Genomic DNA, 20832 nt, shown 5'->3' with positions numbered 1-20832 from the left:
GGGCCAATACAATCCACTATAACTTGGAAAAGGGTTCACTGAATGCAGGTATAGGCCGGAGTGCGGCCACTGGGGTGACCTGATTAGGTTTATCCACAACTTGACAAGTGTGACAGGCTCTGCAAAAGGTCACAACATCTTTCCTCAAATTAGGCCAGTAAAGTTCGTTCATAATCCTTTTTACAGTTTAATTCACTCCAAAATGGCCACCTAAGGACATACTGTGGGGCGAAGTTAAAGTTTACAGGACTGAAAATTTAGGAACTACAAATTGGTGAACAATTGCCTATTTCTCACTCACAGGTGTAGCAGGTGGCATCCACTTCCTCATTAACACTCCATCCTTGGGATAATACCCGACTGGCACTTTCTTAATCTCATCATCAGAGAGAGCTGTTTCTTTTAAAGCTTCAATCTCAGGGTCTCGGTTCTGTTCTGCTATAAACTCCTTCCGAGACAGGGATAAGTCTTTCTCATCAGACTGTCCACATGAATCCTGTTGAAACAATGACGACAGAAAAGTCCCTGACAAGTCAGCATAATTTGAATCCCAATTTTGGCTATCACTGGTATCAGAATCATGCTGCACAGAACTGTCTGCGTCGGCAGACTTTTTAGCCATACTGTGAGTTACTGCGCAGGAAGGATAAATGTTAACATCCATCTGTGGGTCGTCAGTGGTTGGTTTAGTTGTCAACTGCACTACAGGAACAACTTTACCATCTGCCAGGTCATTCCCTAACAGCAAAGTAACATCTTCCACCAGTAAACTGGAGCACAATCTGATCTTAACAGGTCTGGAAACCAACCCTGACTGTAAAGGTACCTTGGGCAATGGCACAAAAACCACGCCGCCCCCAATACATTTAATAAGATTTACCTCACCAGTGTCAGTCTCATCACCAAACTTTAGAACGCTGTCTCATATAAGTGACTGAGAAGCCTCAGCATCTTGAAGAATTTTCACTGGTACCTTCGTAGACCCTTCCTTTACTAATACAAACTCATCAGACATAAAATAATCAAATACCTTCTTAACTCGGTCAGACCTCTCAGTCCTTAACTGAGTCTCAACAGAATGTTCAGAACCCTGTGGGGTTATAGGTGCTTCAACATACTGAACACAGGCATTTGGGACTGCCTCCTTTTTCTTTTTCTTCTTCAGGATAGAACAGTTAGCCATCATATGAGCAACTTCTTACAATAGTAACAAGTAAGACCTGAATATTTCTCCTTCAACTGCTTCCCTACATCCTTACTCGTGTCACTAGTCCCAGCTTTAATTTCTGGTTTACCCTAGTGATCCCTGCTACTCTTTTTGGAAACTCTTATTCTGGGTAAATTTAACATTATGAGTTAAAGCGAACTCATCTGCTAATCTAGCAGACTCCTGCAATGTAGCAGCATCTTTTTCATCTAAATACGTCTTTATGTCATCAGGGACGCACCTTTTGAATTCTTCAATTACAACCAACTCTTTCAAGCTGTTAAAATCATCATTTATATTTTTATATCTGCACCAGCCAAAACACAAACTTCTCACAAGAAAATTCCATATAAGTCTGGTTCACAGATTTCCTTGAATTTCTAAACTTTTGCCTGTATGATTCTGGGACCAACTTGTAAGTTTGAGCATAACCTGTTTCACTATGTCATAATCAGCTGCTTCATCAACTGTCAAAGCAGAATAGGCTTGCTGAGCCTTCCCCTCAATTACACATTGTAAGAGAATAGGCCAACCCTTTTTTGGCCACTTTAAACTCCGAGCAACCATCTCAAAATGCTGAAAGTATTTATCAACCTCTGCCTCGTCAAGTGGAGGTACCAATTTAACTTCCCGACTGTCCTCAAACTTATCACCAGAGTCTAACGCTAGACCCCTTTTCTGCAATCTCTCTATGTTTTCCAGCTCGAACACCCTCTGTCTTTCTGCTTCCTCCCTCTGTTTTTCTGCCTCTCTAGCCTCAAACTGCCTCTGCCTTTCCGCAGGCTCCATCTTTAATTTTTCTAACTTGTAATGGAGCTCAAGCTCACTAGGTTTACTTTCAGGAAACACCTCCAACTCCTCCACTTTAAACACACCTCAGATACATGATGTTCAGCTTCTTCAATAGGTTCGACAGCACAATCTCACCCTCACTGCAGAACTCCACACCAGGCTTACTTCCCTCACAGGAAAATATCCACTCACAGGAGACCTGGCCCACGCCCAGGTTTACGGCTGCACAGGTGGAAGGTCAACTGAGGAAGATCTGTACCAGCAAGGCGGCTGGACCGGATGGAGTTTCCCCACGATTACTGAGGGCCTGTGCAACTGAACTGGGAGAACCACTACAGCGCATCTTCAACATGAGTCTAGATCAGAGAAGAGTACCCAGACAGTGGAAAACATCTTGTATTGTCCCGGTACCGAAGAAACCACAACCAAAGGAGTTGAATGACTTCAGACCTGTTGCCTTGACGTCGCACGTGATGAAGACCAAGGAACGGCTGATAATACAGAATCTGAGGCCACAAACCAGGCACGCCCGGGATCCGCTTCAGTTTGCGTATAAGGAGAAGGTGGGAGTGGAGGATGCTATCACGTATTTGCTGCACAAATCACTCTCTCACCTAGATGGGGTCAGTTGTGCTGTGAGGATTACATTCCTTGACTTCTCTAGTGCCTTTAACACCATCCAGCCCAAGATCTTAAAGCACAAACTAACGGAGATGGGAGTAGACTCTCACATGGTGGATTGGATAGTGGACTACTTGAGAGATAGACCTCAGTATGTGCGGTTGGGAGACTGTAGGTCTGACACAGTGGTCAGCAGCACAGGAGCGCCACAGGGAACCGTACTCTCTCCGGTCCTGTTCACCCTGTACACATCTGACTTCCAATATAACTCGGAGTCCTGCCATGTGCAGAAGTTCGCTGATGAGACGGCCATAGTGGGGTGTGTCAGGAATGGACAGGAGGAGGAGTATAGGAAACTGATACAGGACTTTGTGATATGGTGCAACTCAAACTACCTGCGTCTCAATGTCACCAAGACCAAGGAGATGGTGGTGGACTTTAGGAGATCTAGGCCTCATATGGAGCCAGTGATCATTAATGGAGAATGTGTGGAGCAGGTTAAGACCTACAAGTATCTGGGAGTACAGTTGGACGAGAAGCTAGACTGGACTGCCAACACAGATGCCTTGTGCAGGAAGGCACAGAGTCGACTGTACTTCCTTAGAAGGTTGGCGTCATTCAATGTCTGCAGTGAGATGCTGATGATGTTCTATAGGTCAGTTGTTGAGAGCGCCCTCTTCTTTGTGGTGGCGTGTTGGGGAGGAAGCATTAAGAAGAAGGACGCCTCACGTCTTAATAAGCTGATAAGGAAGGCGGGCTCTGTCGTGGGCAAAGTACTGGAGAGTTTAACATCGGTAGCTGAGCGAAGGGCGCTGAGTAGGCTACGGTCAATTATGGAAAACCCTGAACATCCTCTACATAGCACCATCCAGAGACAGAGAAGCAGTTTCAGCGACAGGTTACTGTCGATGCAATGCTCCTCAGACAGGATGAAGAGGTCAATACTCCCCAATGCCATTAGGCTTTACAATTCAACTGCCAGGACTTAAGAACTTTTTTTTTAAAGCTATTATTAATGCTTTTTGAGTTAGTGATTTAGATGCATATCATATTATTACTGAGTTAAGTATTGTATGTACAACAAGTGTATGGGACATTGGAAAAAATGTTGAATTTCCCCATGGGGATGAATAAAGTATCTATCTATCTATCTATCTATCTAATCCTCTGCATCTGTGCCTTCCTGATTGTCAATTTCACCTTAGCAAGTTTAAACCTTTTCACAATACACAACAACATGATCCTTCTGGCGTCCTCTAATGCCTCAGAGGTTGGTGCTTCCAGACATTTATCAACATCCATTGCTGCTGATTTTGCACACACAAATAAATCAAAAGGGATTTCCCCAATGAAATCAATAATTAATTAATCAACACGCCCTCAAATTTGTTCATATCCCAGATGCAGGCCCCAATTTTGTTATGAACAAATATTTAGAAACTAAAGCTTTAGAAATTAACCAGCAACAATAGACTACTCCTGGAGCCTAGTTTTGATGTTAAAACCACTATCTTTATTAGTATTTACTTATAATAAAGTAAATTAAGCAAGATAAACAAAAGTTAACAGTTTTATGTGTATATATGTGTGTAAATTGTTACGTACCCCAAAACTGGGTCACTTACCAGCAAAGATAGAGAGGTCCGTTGAAGTCTGATGGTACTATTTTTAACAGTATTTATTGATAAAAATACACAAAAATAATCTCAATGCAAACATAGATATATACGTCATCAATACTAAATCTAAAAGCGCGGGTATAATAATAATCAATAAGAAATAACTCTATCGTTGTGTAGGGGATAATGTATTGTCCGATGGAAATATAAAAGTCACTCAAGTTCATGCAGGCTGCAGCCTTTTGTTGGAGTCAAGAGAGACAGATGTTTTAAACTTGCCTGCTTTCCTTTTTATGATGTCGATCCTTCGAGAGTTCTGTTTTTGTAGTCGGTCCTTTAGCTAAGCCGTTCCGTGGAAAACTCGTCATCCGAGCAAGGATGGACACACATACAAGTCACCACCGGCAGTCACTATTAAACGCTGTCACGGGATTTCTATCGTTTCTCCTGGTGCGTCTAAAGGGGTTGTTCCCCAGACCCTCTTTTATCCTTACTCATGGGGTCTCAGATGTCAATCAGGTTGGGATGATGCAATCTCTCAGCCAGCCCCCTCGGCTCATTCCCTGAGGGCTTCAAATAAATAGTACAGCACTCAATACACAATTCCGTCTCCAAGAGACAATGGCCATTTCCCGTGGCTTTGTATTGCTGAGGGGCCAGGACGTTCCAAACCCCATGTGGATTCTGCGTGTCTTTCTCTCATTTCCTGCGTCTCCTGACCTGAATTAATAGCGATCTTGCGATTCTCAAAAAGGTGGGGGCTACTTTGTACCCTTCAGCCCCTCAGAGTTGGGGCACAGGCGTAACAAAATATAACTCCCAAACTATTGAGCTCGGGGGAAACAAGGCTTAGAGTCTTGAGATGGTAAAGTATGGAAGTTCAGTTCATCCACGGAATAGGTGATGAGAGAGAGATATTTGTAATCCAGGGTAAATGTCGAGAGAAGGCAATTACGTCGATTTCCAAAGGTTCCATTGTGGTGAAACGAGAGAACAGTTGCTGTAGATTTTATGCTTCATCGTTTCAAATCCACATACGAATTATCACCGAAAGTGACTTGTCACAATGGGTATCGCCTTCAAGTGAATTATCACACCACACCCAGCCAAGCGTTAACACATAAGTAGTCTTCACAGGATACCCCAAATCCGATCCACACCTATGGATCAAATGAGGTGATAACCACACATTCGATGTATGGTGAATCAACACTTAACCCACCCTTGTGGGCATAGGAAAGCTCTAAACAGTGACCCTTGGCTACTAGTTCCCTGGTTTCGATCCTTCCATTTTTCCTCCTTCATCTCCATCTGACTCTGAGTGTCTGAGTCCTCGGTTAAAACTAAACAAGCTGTGAGCGATGTAAACAAGCTGCAAGCCCGACTGATTTGCCTTCTTAATCACTCGCTCTCTTAAAATGAATGTCCTCAGCAAGCAAAAGTAAGGAATTAATAAGAATGTGAACTGACTGATGTGCCAGTAGTTGGGATGACTGAATGAATCCTTTCCAACATTCTGAGCAGGTGAATAGTTCAAAATGTGTGAACTGACTGGTGTTTCTGTAGGGTGGAGGACTGAGTGAATCCCTTCCCACAGACTGAGCAGGTGAACAGTTTCTCCCCAGTGTGAACTCGATGATGTACCTTCAGTTTAGATGACCGAGTGAATCCCTTCCCACAGACTGAGCAGGTGAACGGTTTCTCCTCAGTGTGAACTGACTGATGACTCAGCAGGTTGGATGACGAAGTGAATCCCTTTCCACAGACTGAGCAGGTGAACGGTTTCTCCCCAGTGTGAACTCGCTGATGTTTCTGCAGGTTGGATGACGAAGTGAATCCCTTTCCACAGACTGAGCAGGTGAACGGTTTCTCCCCAGTGTGAACTCGCTGATGTTTCTGCAGGCTGGATGACTGAGTGAATCCCTTCCCACATTCTGAGCAGGTGAAAGGCTTCTCCCCAGTGTGAACTCGCTGGTGTCTCAGTAGGTTAGATGGCAGAGTGAATCCCTTCCCACATTCTGAGCAGGTGAATGGCTTCTCCCCAGTGTGAACTCGCTGGTGTGTCAGTAGGTTAGATGACTGAGTGAATCCCTTCCCACAGAATGAGCAGGTGAATGGTTTCTCCCCAGTGTGAACTCGCTGATGTACCTTCAGTTTAGATGATTCAGTGAATCCATTCCCACACACTGAGCAGGTGAACGGTTTCTCCCCGGTGTGAACTGACTGATGTCTCTGCAGGCTGGATGACAAAATGAATTTCTTCCCACACACTGAGCAGGTGAACGGTTTCTCCCCAGTGTGAACTGACTGATGTCCCTGCAGGCTGGATGAGTAAGTGAATCCCTTCCCACAGACTGAGCAGGTGAATGGTTTCTCCCCAGTGTGAACTCGCTGATGTACCTTCAGTTTAGATGATTCAGTGAATCCCTTCCCACAGACTGAGCAGGTGAACGGCTTCTCCCCAGTGTGAACTGACTGATGACTCAGCAGGTTGGATGACTGAGTGAATCCCTTCCCACACACTGAGCAGGTGAACGGTTTCTCCCCGGTGTGAACTGACTGATGTCTCTGCAGGTAGGATGACAAAGTGAATCCCTTCCCACAGACTGAGCAGGTGAACGGTTTCTCCTCAGTGTGAACTGACTGATGACTCAGCAGGTTGGATGACTGAGTGAATCCCTTCCCACACACTGAGCAGGTGAACGGTTTCTCCCCGGTGTGAACTGACTGATGTCTCTGCAGGCTGGATGACAAAGTGAATCCCTTCCCACAGACTGAGCAGGTGAACGGTTTCTCCTCAGTGTGAACTGACTGATGTCTCTGCAGGCTGAATGACAAAGTGAATTTCTTCCCACAGACTGAGCAGGTGAACGGTTTCTCCCCAGTGTGAACTCGCTGATGTACCTTCAGTTTAGATGATCCAGTGAATCCCTTCCCACAGACTGAGCAGGTGAACGGTTTCTCCCCGGTGTGAACTGACTGATGTCTCTGCAGGCTGGATGACAAAGTGAATTTCTTCCCACAGACTGAGCAGGTGAACGGTTTCTCCCCAGTGTGAACTCGCTGATGTACCTTCAGTTTAGATGATTCAGTGAATCCCTTCCCACAGACTGAGCAGGTGAACGGACGCTCCCCGGTGTGAATTCGCTGGTGAGCCATTAGGTCAAATGACCGAGTGAATCCCTTCCCACAGTCTGAGCAGATGAACGTCTTCTCCCCAGTGTGAACTCGCTGATGTACCTTCAGTTTAGATGATTCAGTGAATCCCTTCCCACAGACTGAGCAGGTGAACGGCTTCACCCCAGTGTGAACTTTCTGGTGTCTCTGCAGGGTGGATGACTGAGTGAATCCGATCCCACAGACAGAGCAGGTGAACGGCCTCTCTCCAGTGTGAACTCGCTGATGTATCTGTAGGTGGGATGACCAAGTGAATCCCTTCCCACAGACTGAGCAGGTGAACGGTTTCTCCCCAGTGTGAACTGACTGATGTCTCTGCAGGCTGGATGACAAAGTGAATTTCTTCCCACAGACTGAGCAGGTGAACGGTTTCTCCCCAGTGTGAACTCGCTGATGTACCTTCAGTTTAGATGATTCAGTGAATCCCTTCCCACAGACTGAGCAGGTGAACGGTTTCTCCCCAGTGTGAACTCGCTGATGTACCTTCAGTTTAGATGATTCAGTGAATCCCTTCCCACAGACTGAGCAGGTGAACGGTTTCTCCCCAGTGTGAACTGACTGATGTCTCTGCAGGCTGGATGACAAAGTGAATTTCTTCCCACAGACTGAGCAGGTGAACGGTTTCTCCCCAGTGTGAACTCGCTGATGTACCTTCAGTTTAGATGATTCAGTGAATCCCTTCCCACAGACTGAGCAGGTGAACGGTTTCTCCCCAGTGTGAACTCGCTGATGTACCTTCAGTTTAGATGATTCAGTGAATCCCTTCCCACAGACTGAGCAGGTGAACGGTTTCTCCCCAGTGTGAACTCGCTGATGTACCTTCAGTTTAGATGATTCAGTGAATCCCTTCCCACAGACTGAGCAGGTGAACGGTTTCTCCCCAGTGTGAACTCGCTGATGTACCTTCAGTTTAGATGATTCAGTGAATCCCTTCCCACAGACTGAGCAGGTGAACGGCTTCTCCCCAGTGTGAACTTTCTGGTGTCTCTGTAGGGTGGATGACCGAGTGAATCTCATCCCACAGTCCGAGCAAGTGAACGGCCGCACCCCGGTCTGAACTCGCTGGTGTGCCATCAGGTCAGATGACAGAGTGAATCCTTTCCCAGAAAATCAGCAGATGACCAGTTTCTGACTGGTGTGTCCACATGTGGGATGACAGACTAAGTGCTTTCTTACACACAGAACAGGTGAATGACCTTGCTCAGTGTGAACTTGCTGATGTACCTTCAGTTGAGATGACTGTCTGAATCCATTCCCAATGTCTGAGCAGAAGAATGGGCTCTCCCCTGTGTAAAATGACGGGCGTGCCAGTTGGTCAAATGACTGAGTGAATCCTGCCCCGTAGTCTGATCAGGTAGGATGGTCGATTGAATCCCTTGCTTCACTTCTTAAATATCTAGACAGAGACAGGAAAACTGGTGTGCCATGTCTGAGCTTCCGGGAGACAAATTCCTTCTCGTTTTTAACCTGTAAAAAGATTTACAAAATCCATCAATGGGTGTAGGTCAACACTTCGGATGAGATTGCCAAGGTTTGAGTTGCCAAGGTTTGATCCAGCATCACACTGTTACAGTGAGGTTCCACCCAAGTTGCACAGAGAAATCATCTTCTAACTGGGCACAGTGCTGGTATCTGAAATAACCATCAATTCCCTGATGCTCTTCTTGTTTCTATAGGAATGGGGCATTTCTGTGGTCTCCAGTTTGTGCCTTGGCTCAGTTTGGCTCCCTCCATTGGTATTATTCCCTGTTCCTGCTGAGCTGCATGGGTGCCTGGCCACAGAGTAACTGAAAAATTCTCACACAAATAGTCTTTCTTGACGTGCAGCTGGGATTTTCTTATATGTATTATTAACTTAAAGTGCCACAATTTTAATGCCTTATAAAAATTTCTTGCTGAGATGAATGGTTGGTCCGCACAGCTGTTAAAGGTTCTTGCAGAAAAGTACCAACAAAGAAACAGGCCCTTTGGGCTATCTAGCTTGTGCTAAACTATTTAAACTCCCCACTCCCACACCCCAACCATTCAGGTACCTACACAAAACTCCTTAAATGTTGAAATCCAGCTCGCATTCACCATTTGTGTTGGCTGTTCATTCCACACCCAGATGACCATCTGTGTGAAGAAGTTTCCCCTCATGTTCCCCTTAACATTTCACCTTTCACCCTTAACCCATGGCCTCTGGTTGTAGTTCCACACCATCTCCGTGGTAAAAGCCAACTTGCATTTTATCTATGCCCCTCTATCACAATCAAATCTCCCCTCAATCTTCTACATTCCAAGGAATAAAGTCCTAACCTGTTCAATCTTTCCTTGTAACCCAAGTCCTCCAGACCTGGCAAAATCCTTGTGAATTTTCTCTGAACTCTCGGAACCTCTTTTACAACTTTCATCTATCTACTGTTGTCAGTGCTTTGGTTCATGAAGGCCAATGGGCTGAAATCTTTCTTTCCGTCTCTACCTAACTGTGATACCACTTTTAGTGAATTACAGACTTGTATTCCCAGGTCCCTTTCCTCTACAACACTCCTCAGTGCCCAACCAGTCACTGTATAAGACCTACAGTGGTAGGTCCTACCAAAGTGCAACACCTCACACTTGTCTGAATTAAATTCCATTTTCCATTTCTCAAACCATTTTTCCAGCTGGTCCAGGTCGCACTGTAAGCCATGATAGTCTTCCTCGCTGTCCACTACACCCCAATCTTGGTGTCATCCACAAATTTACTGATCCAGTTAACCACACTATCATCCAGATTACTGATATAGAAGACAAACAACAACAGATCAAGCACTGATCCCTATGACACACAACTAGTCACAGACCTCCAGTCAGAGAGGCAACCATCTGCTACCATACTCTGGCTTCTCCCAAAGCCAGTGTCTCGTCCAATTTACTATCTCATCTTGAATGCTGAGTGACTGAACCTTCTTGACCAACCTCCCATATGAGACTTTGTCAAGTGCCTTGCCGAAGTCCATGTAGACAACATCCACTGACTTGCCTTCATCCAATTTCCTGATAACTTCGAGAAACTCTATAAGATTGGTGAGCCATGAACTACCAAGCACAAAGCCATGTTGTCTATCCTTAATCAATTCACATCTATCCAAATACTTATATATCCATTTCCTGCACATAAGTTCCAATAACTTTCCCCCTACTGATGTCAAGCACACCAATGTACAATTTCTTAGTTTATTTTTAGAGCCTTTCTTGAACAGCGGAACAACATTCGTTGTCCTCCAATCCTCCAGTACCTCACCTGTCACTAAGGATGATTTAAATATCTGTGCTTGGGCCCCGACAACTTCTGCACTTGTCTTCCAAAGGGTCCGAGGGAACAATTTGTCAGGCCCTGGGGATTTATCCATGGCAATTTGCCTTCAGACGGCAAACACCTCCACCTCTGTAATCTGTACAGGGTCCATGAAGTTGATGCTGCTTTGCCTCACTTCTATAGACTCTGTGTCCACCTCCGGAGTAAATACGAATGCAGAAAAAATCTCCCCCATCTATTTTGTCTCCTCATACGGATTACCATTCTAATTTTGCAAAGGATTAATTTTTTCCCTTGAAATCTTTTTCCACTTAACATATCTGCAGAATCCATGAGGATTCTCCTTCACCTTGTCTGCTGGGGCAACCTCATGCCTTCTTTCATCAGTGTTCACTTGAATTTCCTGTATCTCATAAGTAGCCCATTTGTTCCTATCTGCCTGTACCTGGTATGCACCTCCTTTTTATTGATCTGGGAGATGAAAGCCAAAGGGGTGATAGAGCTGCATGGTGGGGGGTGGGGCATGGGGGGGTGGGTAAACTAAAGTTGCAGGGGGAATGACAGAACAGATAGAGGAGAGGTTGTGGAGACAGATGTTGTTCAGACCTCAGACAAGGTCAGGAATGAAAAACGTTGAGCATGTTGCAGTGAATATGCTGAGCCCTGTATATAACCATATAACAATCACAGCACGGAAACAGGCCATTCCGGCCCTCCTAGTCCGTGCCTAACTCTTAATCTCACCTAGTCCCACCTACCCGCACTCAGCCCATAACCCTCCACTCCTTTCCTGTCCATATACCTATCCAATTTTACCTTAAATGACACAACTGAACTGGCCTCTACTACTTCTACAGGAAGCTCATTCCGCACAGCTATCACTCTCTGAGTAAAGAAATACCCCCTCATGTTTCCCTTAAACTTTTGCCCCCTAACTCTCAAATCATGTCCTCTCGTTTGAATCTCCCCTACTCTCAATGGAAACAGCCTATTCACGTCAACTCTATCTATCCCTCTCAACATTTTAAGTACCTCGATCAAATCCCCCCTCAACCTTCTACGCTCCAATGAATAGAGACCTAACTTGTTCAACCTTTCTCTGTAACTTAAGTGCTGAAACCCAGGTAACATCCTAGTAAATCGTCTCTGCACTCTCTCTAATTTATTGCTATCTTTCCTATAATTCGGTGACCAGAACTGTACACAATATTCCAAATTTGGCCTTACCAATGCCTTGTACAATTTTAACATTACATCCCAACTTCTGTACTCAATGCTCTGATTTATAAAGGCCAGCGTTCCAAAAGCCTTCTTCACCACCCTATCTACATGAGACTCCACCTTCAGGGAACTATGCACTGTTATTCCTAGATCTCTCTGTTCCACTGCATTCCTCAATGCCCTACCATTTACCCTGTATGTTCTATTTGGATTATTCCTGCCAAAATGTAGAACCTCACACTTCTCAGCATTAAACTCCATCTGCCAACGTTCAGCCCATTCTTCTAACCGGCATAAATCTCCCTGCAAGCTTCGAAAACCCACCTCATTATCCACAACACCTCCTACCTTAGTATCATCAGCATACTTACTAATCCAATTTACCACCCCATCATCCAGATCATTTATGTATATTACAAACAACATTTGGGCCCAAAACAGATCCCTGAGGCACCCCGCTAGTCACCGGCCTCCATCCCGATAAACAATTATCCACCACTACTCTCTGGCATCTCCCATCTAGCCACTGTTGAATCCATTTTATTACTCCAGCATTAATACCTAACGACTGAACCTTCTTAACTAACCTTCCATGTGGAACTTTGTCAAAGGCCTTGCTGAAGTCCATATAGACTACATCCACTGCCTTACCCTCATCAACATTCCTCGTAACTACAAAAAATTCAATAAGGTTTGTCAAACATGACCTTCCACGCACAAATCCATGCTGGCTACTCTCTAATCAGATCCTGTCTATCCAGATAATTATAAATACTATCTCTAAGAATACTTTCCATTAATTTACCCACCACTGATGTCAAACTGACAGGTCTATAATTGCCAGGCTTACTTCTAGAACCCTTTTTAAACAATGGAACCACATGAGCAATACGCCAATCCTCCGGCACAATCCCCGTTTCTAATGACATCTGAAAGATCTCCGTCAGAGCTCCTGCTATCTCTACACAAACTTCCCTCAAGGTCCTGGGGAATATCCGGTCAGGACCCGGAGATTGATCCACTTTTAAATTTCTTAAAAGCGCCAGTACTTCCACCTCTTTAATTGTCATAAGTTCCATAACTTCCTTACTTGTTTCCCACACCTTACACCATTCAATATCCTTCTCCTTAGTGAATACCGAAGAGAAGAAATCATTCAAAATCTCTCCCATCTCCCTCGGCTCCACACATAGCTGACCACCCTGATTCTCTAAGGGACCAATTTTATCCCTCACTATCCTCTTGCTTTTAATATAACTGTAGAAGCCTTTCGGATTTACTTCCACCTTATTTGCCAAACCAAACTCGTAACTTCTTTTAGCTTTTCTAATCTCTTTCTTAAGTTTCCTTTTACATTCTTTATATTCCTCGAGCAATTCCTTTACTCCATGCTGCCTATATCTATTGTAGACATCCCTCTTTTTTCAAACCAAGTTTCTAATATCCCTTGAAAACCATGGCGCTTTCAAACCTTTAACCTTTCCTTTCAACCGAACAGGAACATAAAGATTCTGTACCCTCATAATTTCACCCTTAAATGACCTCCATTTCTCTATTACATCCTTCCCATAAAACAACTTGACCCAATCCACTCTCTCTAAATCCCTGCACATCTCCTCAAAGTTAGCCTTTCTCCAATCAAAAATCTCAACTCTAGGTCCAGTCCTGTCCTTCTCCATAATTATATTGAAGCTAATGCTATTGTGATCACTGGACCCGAAGTGCTCCCCAACACATACATCTGTCAGCTGACCTATCGCATTCCCTAACAGGAGATCCAACACTGCCCCATCTCTAGTCGGTACTTCTATGTATTGTTGCAAAAAACTATCCTGCACACATTTCACAAACTCTAAACCATCCAGCCCTTTTACTGAATGAGCTTCCCAATCTATGTGTGGAAAATTAAAATCTCCCACAATCACCACCTTGTGTTTACTACAAATATCTGCTATCTCCTTACACATTTGCTCTTCCAACTCACGCTCCCCATTAGGTGGCCTATAATACACTCCTATCAGTGTTACTACACCTTTCCCATTCCTCAATTCCACCCAAATAGCCTCCCTAGAGGAGCTCTGTAATCTATCCTTCCAAAGCACCGCCATAAGATTTTCTCGGACAAGCAATGCAACACCTCCTCCTCTGGCCCCTCCTACTCTATCACACCTGAAGCAACTAAATCCAGGAATATTTAGTTGCCAATCACACCCTTCCTGCAACCATGTTTCACTAATAGCTACAACATCATAATTCCAGGTATCAATCCACACTTTAAGCTCATCCACCTTTCTTACAATGCTCCTAGCATTAAAATAGATACATTTAAGATACTCTCCACCTCCTCCTCTCTTTTCATCCCTAGCAATGCATTCAAATTTATTATCCTTTTCTTTCTTCTCCCCTACAACTTCGGGCTGAGCGCATCCCTTCTCCATCACCTGCCTTTCCTCCCTCACACACTGTCTACTTACTTGCTCTACTGGTGAACTAACCTCCTCTCCCATAGTTTCCTCAAATTGATTTCCGCCCCCCCATCTTACTAGTTTAAAGTCTGCCCTGTAGCCCTAGCAAACCTCCCCGCTAGGATATTGGTCCCCCCAGGATTCAAGTGTAACCCGTCCTTCTTGAACAGGTCACGCCTGCCCCAGAAGAGGTCCCAATGATCCAGAAACTTGAATCCCTGCCCCCTGCTCCAATCCCTCAACCACGCATTCATCCTCCACCTAATTCCATTCCTACTCTCACTGTCATATCTCAATGTAAGGAGCAGCGTAGGAAAGGCGGATGTGTTCAGGGCATGGATCAACACCTGGAATTATGACACTAGGATCTGGCAACTGTGGTTTGGGACAGGCTGCTTTATGGCAAAGGTGTGCTTGGTAAGTGGCAGGCCTTCAAAGTGAAATTTTGAAAGTGCAAAGTGGGTATGTGCTTCTCAGAATAAAAGGTAAAGATAGAAACTGTAGGGAACCTTGGATTTCAAGAAATATTGAGACCCTGGTGAAGCACAAAATGGAGTTGTATAACAGGGATAGGCAGGTAGGTTGTTACAGAGTATAAGCAATGCAAGAGAACACATAAGAAATAAATCAGGATGACTAAAAGAAGGCATGAGGTTGCTGTCGCAAAAAAGATGAAGGATAATCATCAGGGATTCCAGCGATAGATTAAGAGCAAAAGGATTACAAGGCACAAAGTGGGTCCTCTGGAAGACCAGAATGGCAATCCACGTGTGCAACCAAAGCAGATGGGGAGATGTTAAATATGTTTTCATCTCTATTTTCTCAGGAGATGGACACAGGGTCTATGGGAGTGTGGAAAAGGACATGACATGGTGCTCCCTCGGACCCTACAGGAGGCAAGTGCAGAAATTGTCGGGCCCCTAGCAGAGATAACCAAATCATCCTTAGTGAATGGGGGGTGGGGGGAGGGTGGTTATCAGAGGGTTGTAGGATAGCCAAAGTTATTTCACTGTTCAACACAGAACATTGAAATCCACAGCAGATTCCAAACCATTCAGCCCACAATGTTGTGCCAACCATGCAACTTACTCTAGAAACTGCCTAGAGTTTCCCTCGCGCAGAGCCCTCTATTTTCTAAGCTCCATGTACCTGTCTAAGACCCTATTGTATCTGCCTCAACCACCGCTGCTGGCAGTGCATTCCACCCACACACCACTCTCTATGCAAAAACTTACCCCTGACTTTCCCTCGGTATCTATTTCCAAGCGCCTTAAAACTATGCCCCCTCCTGTTAGCCATTTCAGCCCTGGGAAAAGCCTCTGACTATCCACTTGATCAATGCCCCTCATCATCTTATGCACCTAAACAAGGCTCTAAGCATAAACAAGGAAACTATACATTGTTTTGAGGATTTGTTGGAAGTATGCAAAATTATGAAGGTACAGATAGGGTAAATGCAGCAGGTTTTTTCCACTGAGGTTGGGTGGGATGACAACCAGAGGTCATGGGTAAGTGGCGAAGGTGAAAATTTAATGGGAACATGTGGGAAAGCTCTTCACTGAATCGACTGTGAGAGTGTGGAATGAGATGCCAGCACTGGTGCATGTGAGCTCGATTTCACCATTTAAGTGAAGTTTGGATAGGCAGCTGGATGGTAGGGGTATGGAGTGCTATCATCCCAGTGCAGGTCATTGCATCAGACAGCCTAAATGTTTTCAGCATTGTCTAGATGGACAAATGGTCTGTTTCTGCACTGAACTTCTCCAGGTTTCTATGACAGAGAAGCTGGACAAAATTGATTGGAAGGGGAAACTGGTAGGAATGTCGATGGAGCAGCAATGGCTGGAGTTTCCGGGAACAATTCGGGAGGTGCGCGGTAGATACATCCCAGTGAAGCATTAGAATGGCAGGAGGACACAACCATGGCTGAAATGAGAAGCCAAACCCAACATAAAAGCTAAAGAGAGGGTAAATAATAGAGCAAAAAATATTGGGAAGCTGTTACAAATTAACAGGTCTGAACAACATCTGTCTGGTGTCAAGAAAACAACCTCTCCCTCAATGTCATATAAACTAAAGAGCTGGTTGTGGATTACAGAAGGAATGGAGACAGGGTAAATCCCTTTGCTGTTGAGAGGGTGAACAGCTGTACTGAGGAAGAAGGGCCCAAAGGATACTGGGGACCCAATTCACCACAACCACAAACTGTTCCTGCTGCTACCATCCAGGAAACAGTACCACAGCAAAAGGACCAACAGGCTCCAGGACATCATCTTCCACCAGCCCATCAGACTGATTAATTGATTTCTATGTTATATTGACTGTCCTAAGTGCAAACTATTTATTATGAATTACTACAAATTACACATTGCACATTTAGATGGAGACATAACCAACAGATTTCTACTCCTCATGTATATGAAGGATGTATGTAATAAATTCAATTCAATTCACCCTTTCCACTATCTGTGCTCTCATTCTGGCTCCCATTCCCCTTACAACTTATTTTAACCACATCAGCCCCCCCTCCCCCGACACTAGCTGTAGTAAGCCTTACCACAAAGGTATTAGTCCCCTCTTGTTCTGTTCCCCTAACTAACAAATCCTCTATCAACCCCTTGAATGACCTCTGCCAGGTAATCCACCCCCCCAACCAGTTTCTAAAGTGGTCTACCTGTTGTTGTGGGGTTGACCACAAGAGTACTCTGTGAGGGCTGTTTAACCTCATTCCCCTTCCTGACTCTCACCCAGTTTCCTGTGTCCTGCACCTTGGGTGTAACTCACCTCTCTTCATATCATATCTATCACCTCCTCCAACTCCTTGGATGATCCGGAATTCATCCATTTCCAGCTCCAACTCCTTAAGTGCAGGGTTACAAGCTGCATCTGGATGCACATCTTGTAGGTGAGGGCAACAGGGACAATGGAGGTCGCCCCATCTTCCCACCAATGTCCCCTCTAATTTCTAATGACCAGTGTGCACATGAAGCCTGTATTGTGCATTTTTTTAATCCAGTGTCAACATGTGCACAGTGAATTTTATATAGAGAGGTATTCATTTTAACAGATAGCAAATCACTGTCGATAGGAACTTTGATCTCCTCTGGGTCTGATCAAGTTCACCTGCACTCTCACACAACCTATGTAACAGGCCTGTAACGGGTAATGAAGGATTTTCTCACCAGAGCTTTTGCACTTTGTCCATATGTGGTTTTCTTGCTAAATTACACTTCAAAAAGTCACATATCCAAGTATCACTCCACTTTTTCCCACTTGTAAATTCTCCAGCAACTTTTGCATCTCCACAATAGACACAGATAATACCAGTTTCTGTATTGTACATAAATATTTCCCCGAACCCTCCCCTAGGTGAACTCATTGATGGCAATGCCAATGAATCTGAAGGGAAGGGCAGTAGTCTGTCTCATTGGAGACATCTGGCACATTTGTGATGTGAAAGCTAATCGTTGCCCAGGGCAAAAAGCTGTTTGATATAATTACCTTCCCAGAGAGAATGAATCAAAACATGTTCTCACGGGCAGAAAAGTTCAGACCAGGAGGAGGTGGAACAAAGCAACACAGACAAAATACTGGAGGAACTCAGCAGGCCAGGCAGCATCTATGGAAAAGAGTACTAATGCTGAGTTCCGCCGGCAGTTTGTGTGTGTTGCTTGGATTTCCAGCATCTGCAGATTTTCTCCTGTTTGGGATTGGAGTTAAAACAAATGTGATTTTCTCAACAGCTGATGTAAAAGATTGTTGTGCCCTATCTCCGAGTTCCCAATCCTTACATTTAGATAGCTGGAGCTCAGCTCTGTCTGAGAGACACATCGGTTCCCATTCCCTCATCAGCCGGAAGCTCCCCGGGGCCCGAATAAGGATCGTGGGGCTGAGAAAGAGGGACGAGAGCAGGACTGTGCCGGGATTGAGGGTCGAGTGACTGGACTCACTGCAATTGTCCCTCAGTCGGTATTGTAAAGGCTGACCCAGAAAATCGTTCTTACCTGCGCCGAGTTTCCGAGGCCTTTTGTGAACTGCGCATGCGCAACATTCGGGCACATCGGCATCTTTGACGCCTGCGCATTCAATCGGGCTTCAGCGCAGGCGTCAAAGATGCCGAATTTTTCAAATGCAGCGCTTTCTGGGTAATCAAGGTGCCATTAAAGGTTTCTGCAGGCACCAGTTACATGTCCATATCAATTTTTTGGTGTATAGAAAACTCAGCAGCTCTTTTAACACAGAAAGCAGCCCCCATAATGAATACAATTAATATCAGCAAACTTTCTGCGCGTTTAATGCCAAAGTAGAATATTCTTAAAAATGCAGATATGAAACACAAGAGATTCTGCTGTTGCTGGAAATGTAGACACATACACATAAAATGCAGGAGGAACTCTGCAATGCATGCAGCAGTTAAGCAGAGGAGTACACAGTCCAGACATGCTGAAGGGGTTCGGCCTAAATGTTGTCTATTTATTCCTCTCCACATTTGCTTCCTGATCTGTTGATTTCCACCAGTATTTTGCAGAAATAAACCACCTTTTTTTTCGATCAACCAGTTTCCAAATGTTTCTGATCTTTCATTTGTAACGACATCCTGTTGGTCTGATTCCTCATCTTCCTCCTCCTTGTAAACTCCAGGCCCCATCTCTTTCTGGAGCCCCAAAGCCCTGACTCAGGCTGGCAACTCTTTGGTTTCTGACTCTGCTCCATCGAAGATTCACTCCTTACTCTGCTGTCAGACTTTAGAGATGCATTGCAACAGCCCAGCTGTCTGAGGCACAGTCCTTTGAAATTAGTGAAAATCACCCAAAACATTGAAAAGAGCAAGGTTGACAAGTGAATTCAGAGCCAAAGCAAAAGCAAAAGACGGTGTACAAGGAAGCCAGAGCTAATGGGAAGATAGAGGATTGCAGGCTTTTAAAAACTTGCAGAAGAAATCTAGGAAGGTCATTCAGAAGGAACTGATGAATGATGCGAGTAAGCATGGGACTAATATCCAAGAGGATACTAAAAGCTTTTTTAAGTATACAAAATGTAAAAGAGAGTCAAGGGTAGATATAGGACCAATACAGAATGATGCTGGAGATATTGTAATGAGAAATGCAGAGATGGCAGTGGAACTGAATGAGTAGTTTGCATCAGTCTTCACAGTGGAAGATGTCTGTAGTATATCAGACATTCAAGAGTATCAGGGAAGTGACAATTATGACTGAGGAGGTGCTTAGGAAGATAATGGTCTGAGTGTGGATAAATCTCCTGGACCTGATGGAATGCACCCTAGGGTTCTGAAGGAAGTAATTGGAGAGACTGCAGAGGCCTTGACGATGATCTTTCAGCAAACGACAGATTCTGGCATTGTACCAGATGACTGGTAAATTGCAAATGTTACCCGCAATTTAAGAAGGGAGGGAGGAAGAAGAAAGGAAGCTATAGTCCTGTTAGCCCGGCAAAAGTGGTTGGGAAGTTGTTGGAAGCGATTTTTAGGGATGAGATTACGGAGTACCTGAGACACATGACAAGAGATGCCAAAGCCAGCATGGATTCCTGACATCAGTGGTTTGGGAAGTTGTTGGAATCGATTTTTAGGGATGAGATTACGGAGTACCTGAGACACATGCCAAAGCCAAAGAGATGCCAAAGCCAGCATGGATTCCTGAAAGGAAAACCCTGCCTGAGAAACCTACTGCAAATTTTAAAGGAAATTAAAAGCCAGGTGGACAAAAGACATGAAATAGATATAGTGTACTTGGATTTTCAGAAATCCTTTGACAAGGTGCCGCACATGGGGCTGCTTAGCAGGATAAGAGGTCATGGAATTACAGGAAGTTACTACCGTGGTTGAACATTGCTAGGTCAGCAGAAAACAGAGAGTGGGAATAAATGTATCGTATTCTGTCTGGCTGCCAGTTACCAGTGGAGTTCCACAGGGGTCAGTTTTGGGATCGCTACTTTTTACGATATATGTCTATGATTTGGACTACAGCATTAATGGATTTGTGGCTAAAATTGCCGATGATACAAAGATAGGTGGAGGAGCGGGTAGTGTTTAGGAAACAGAAAGACTGCAGAGAGACTCAGATAATTTCGGGGAACGGGCAAAGAAATGGCAAATGAAATATAAAGTTGGAAAATGGATGGTCATGCACCTTGGTGGAAGAAATAAACGGGCAGAGTATTATTTAGATGGGGAGATCCTTCAAAATGCAGAGAGGCAAATGGAATTGGGAGTCCTTGTGCAGGATACCCTTAAAGTTAACTTCCAGGTTGAGTCAGTGGCGAAGAAAGCAAATGCAATGTTGGCATTCATTACTCAACGTATAGGATATAAGAGCAGGGATTTGATGTTGAGGCTCTATAAGGCACTCCGGAGACCACACTTGGAGTACTGTGTGCGGTTTTGTGATCCTTATTTTAGAAACGATATACTGACATTGGAGAGGGTTCAGA

At 44.6% G+C, this 20832-nt stretch overlaps 1 protein-coding gene across 1 annotated transcript in view; it reads right to left on the bottom strand.

Annotated features, from left to right (window-relative positions):
• Nucleotides 1-3570: 3570 nt before the first annotated feature.
• The window catches only part of LOC140721015 (uncharacterized), a 59370-nt gene continuing 42108 nt past the window's right edge, over nt 3571-20832 (bottom strand). Inside the window, exons 7-10 of the mRNA XM_073035879.1 lie at nt 18387-18523; nt 7261-8517; nt 6884-7188; nt 3571-6805 (exon numbers count right to left, since the gene is read on the bottom strand). Of these exons, the coding sequence (XP_072891980.1) occupies nt 5773-6805; nt 6884-7188; nt 7261-8517; nt 18387-18523 (2732 nt within the window). The 3' untranslated portion in view covers nt 3571-5772. The remainder of the gene's footprint in view (nt 6806-6883; nt 7189-7260; nt 8518-18386; nt 18524-20832) is intronic.

This window comes from Hemitrygon akajei, unplaced genomic scaffold, assembly GCF_048418815.1.
Source record: "Hemitrygon akajei unplaced genomic scaffold, sHemAka1.3 Scf000049, whole genome shotgun sequence".
Classification (NCBI taxonomy): domain Eukaryota; kingdom Metazoa; phylum Chordata; class Chondrichthyes; order Myliobatiformes; family Dasyatidae; genus Hemitrygon; species Hemitrygon akajei.
The sequence above is the reverse complement of the archived record's forward strand: the minus strand, read 5'-3'. Positions and strand labels throughout refer to the sequence as shown.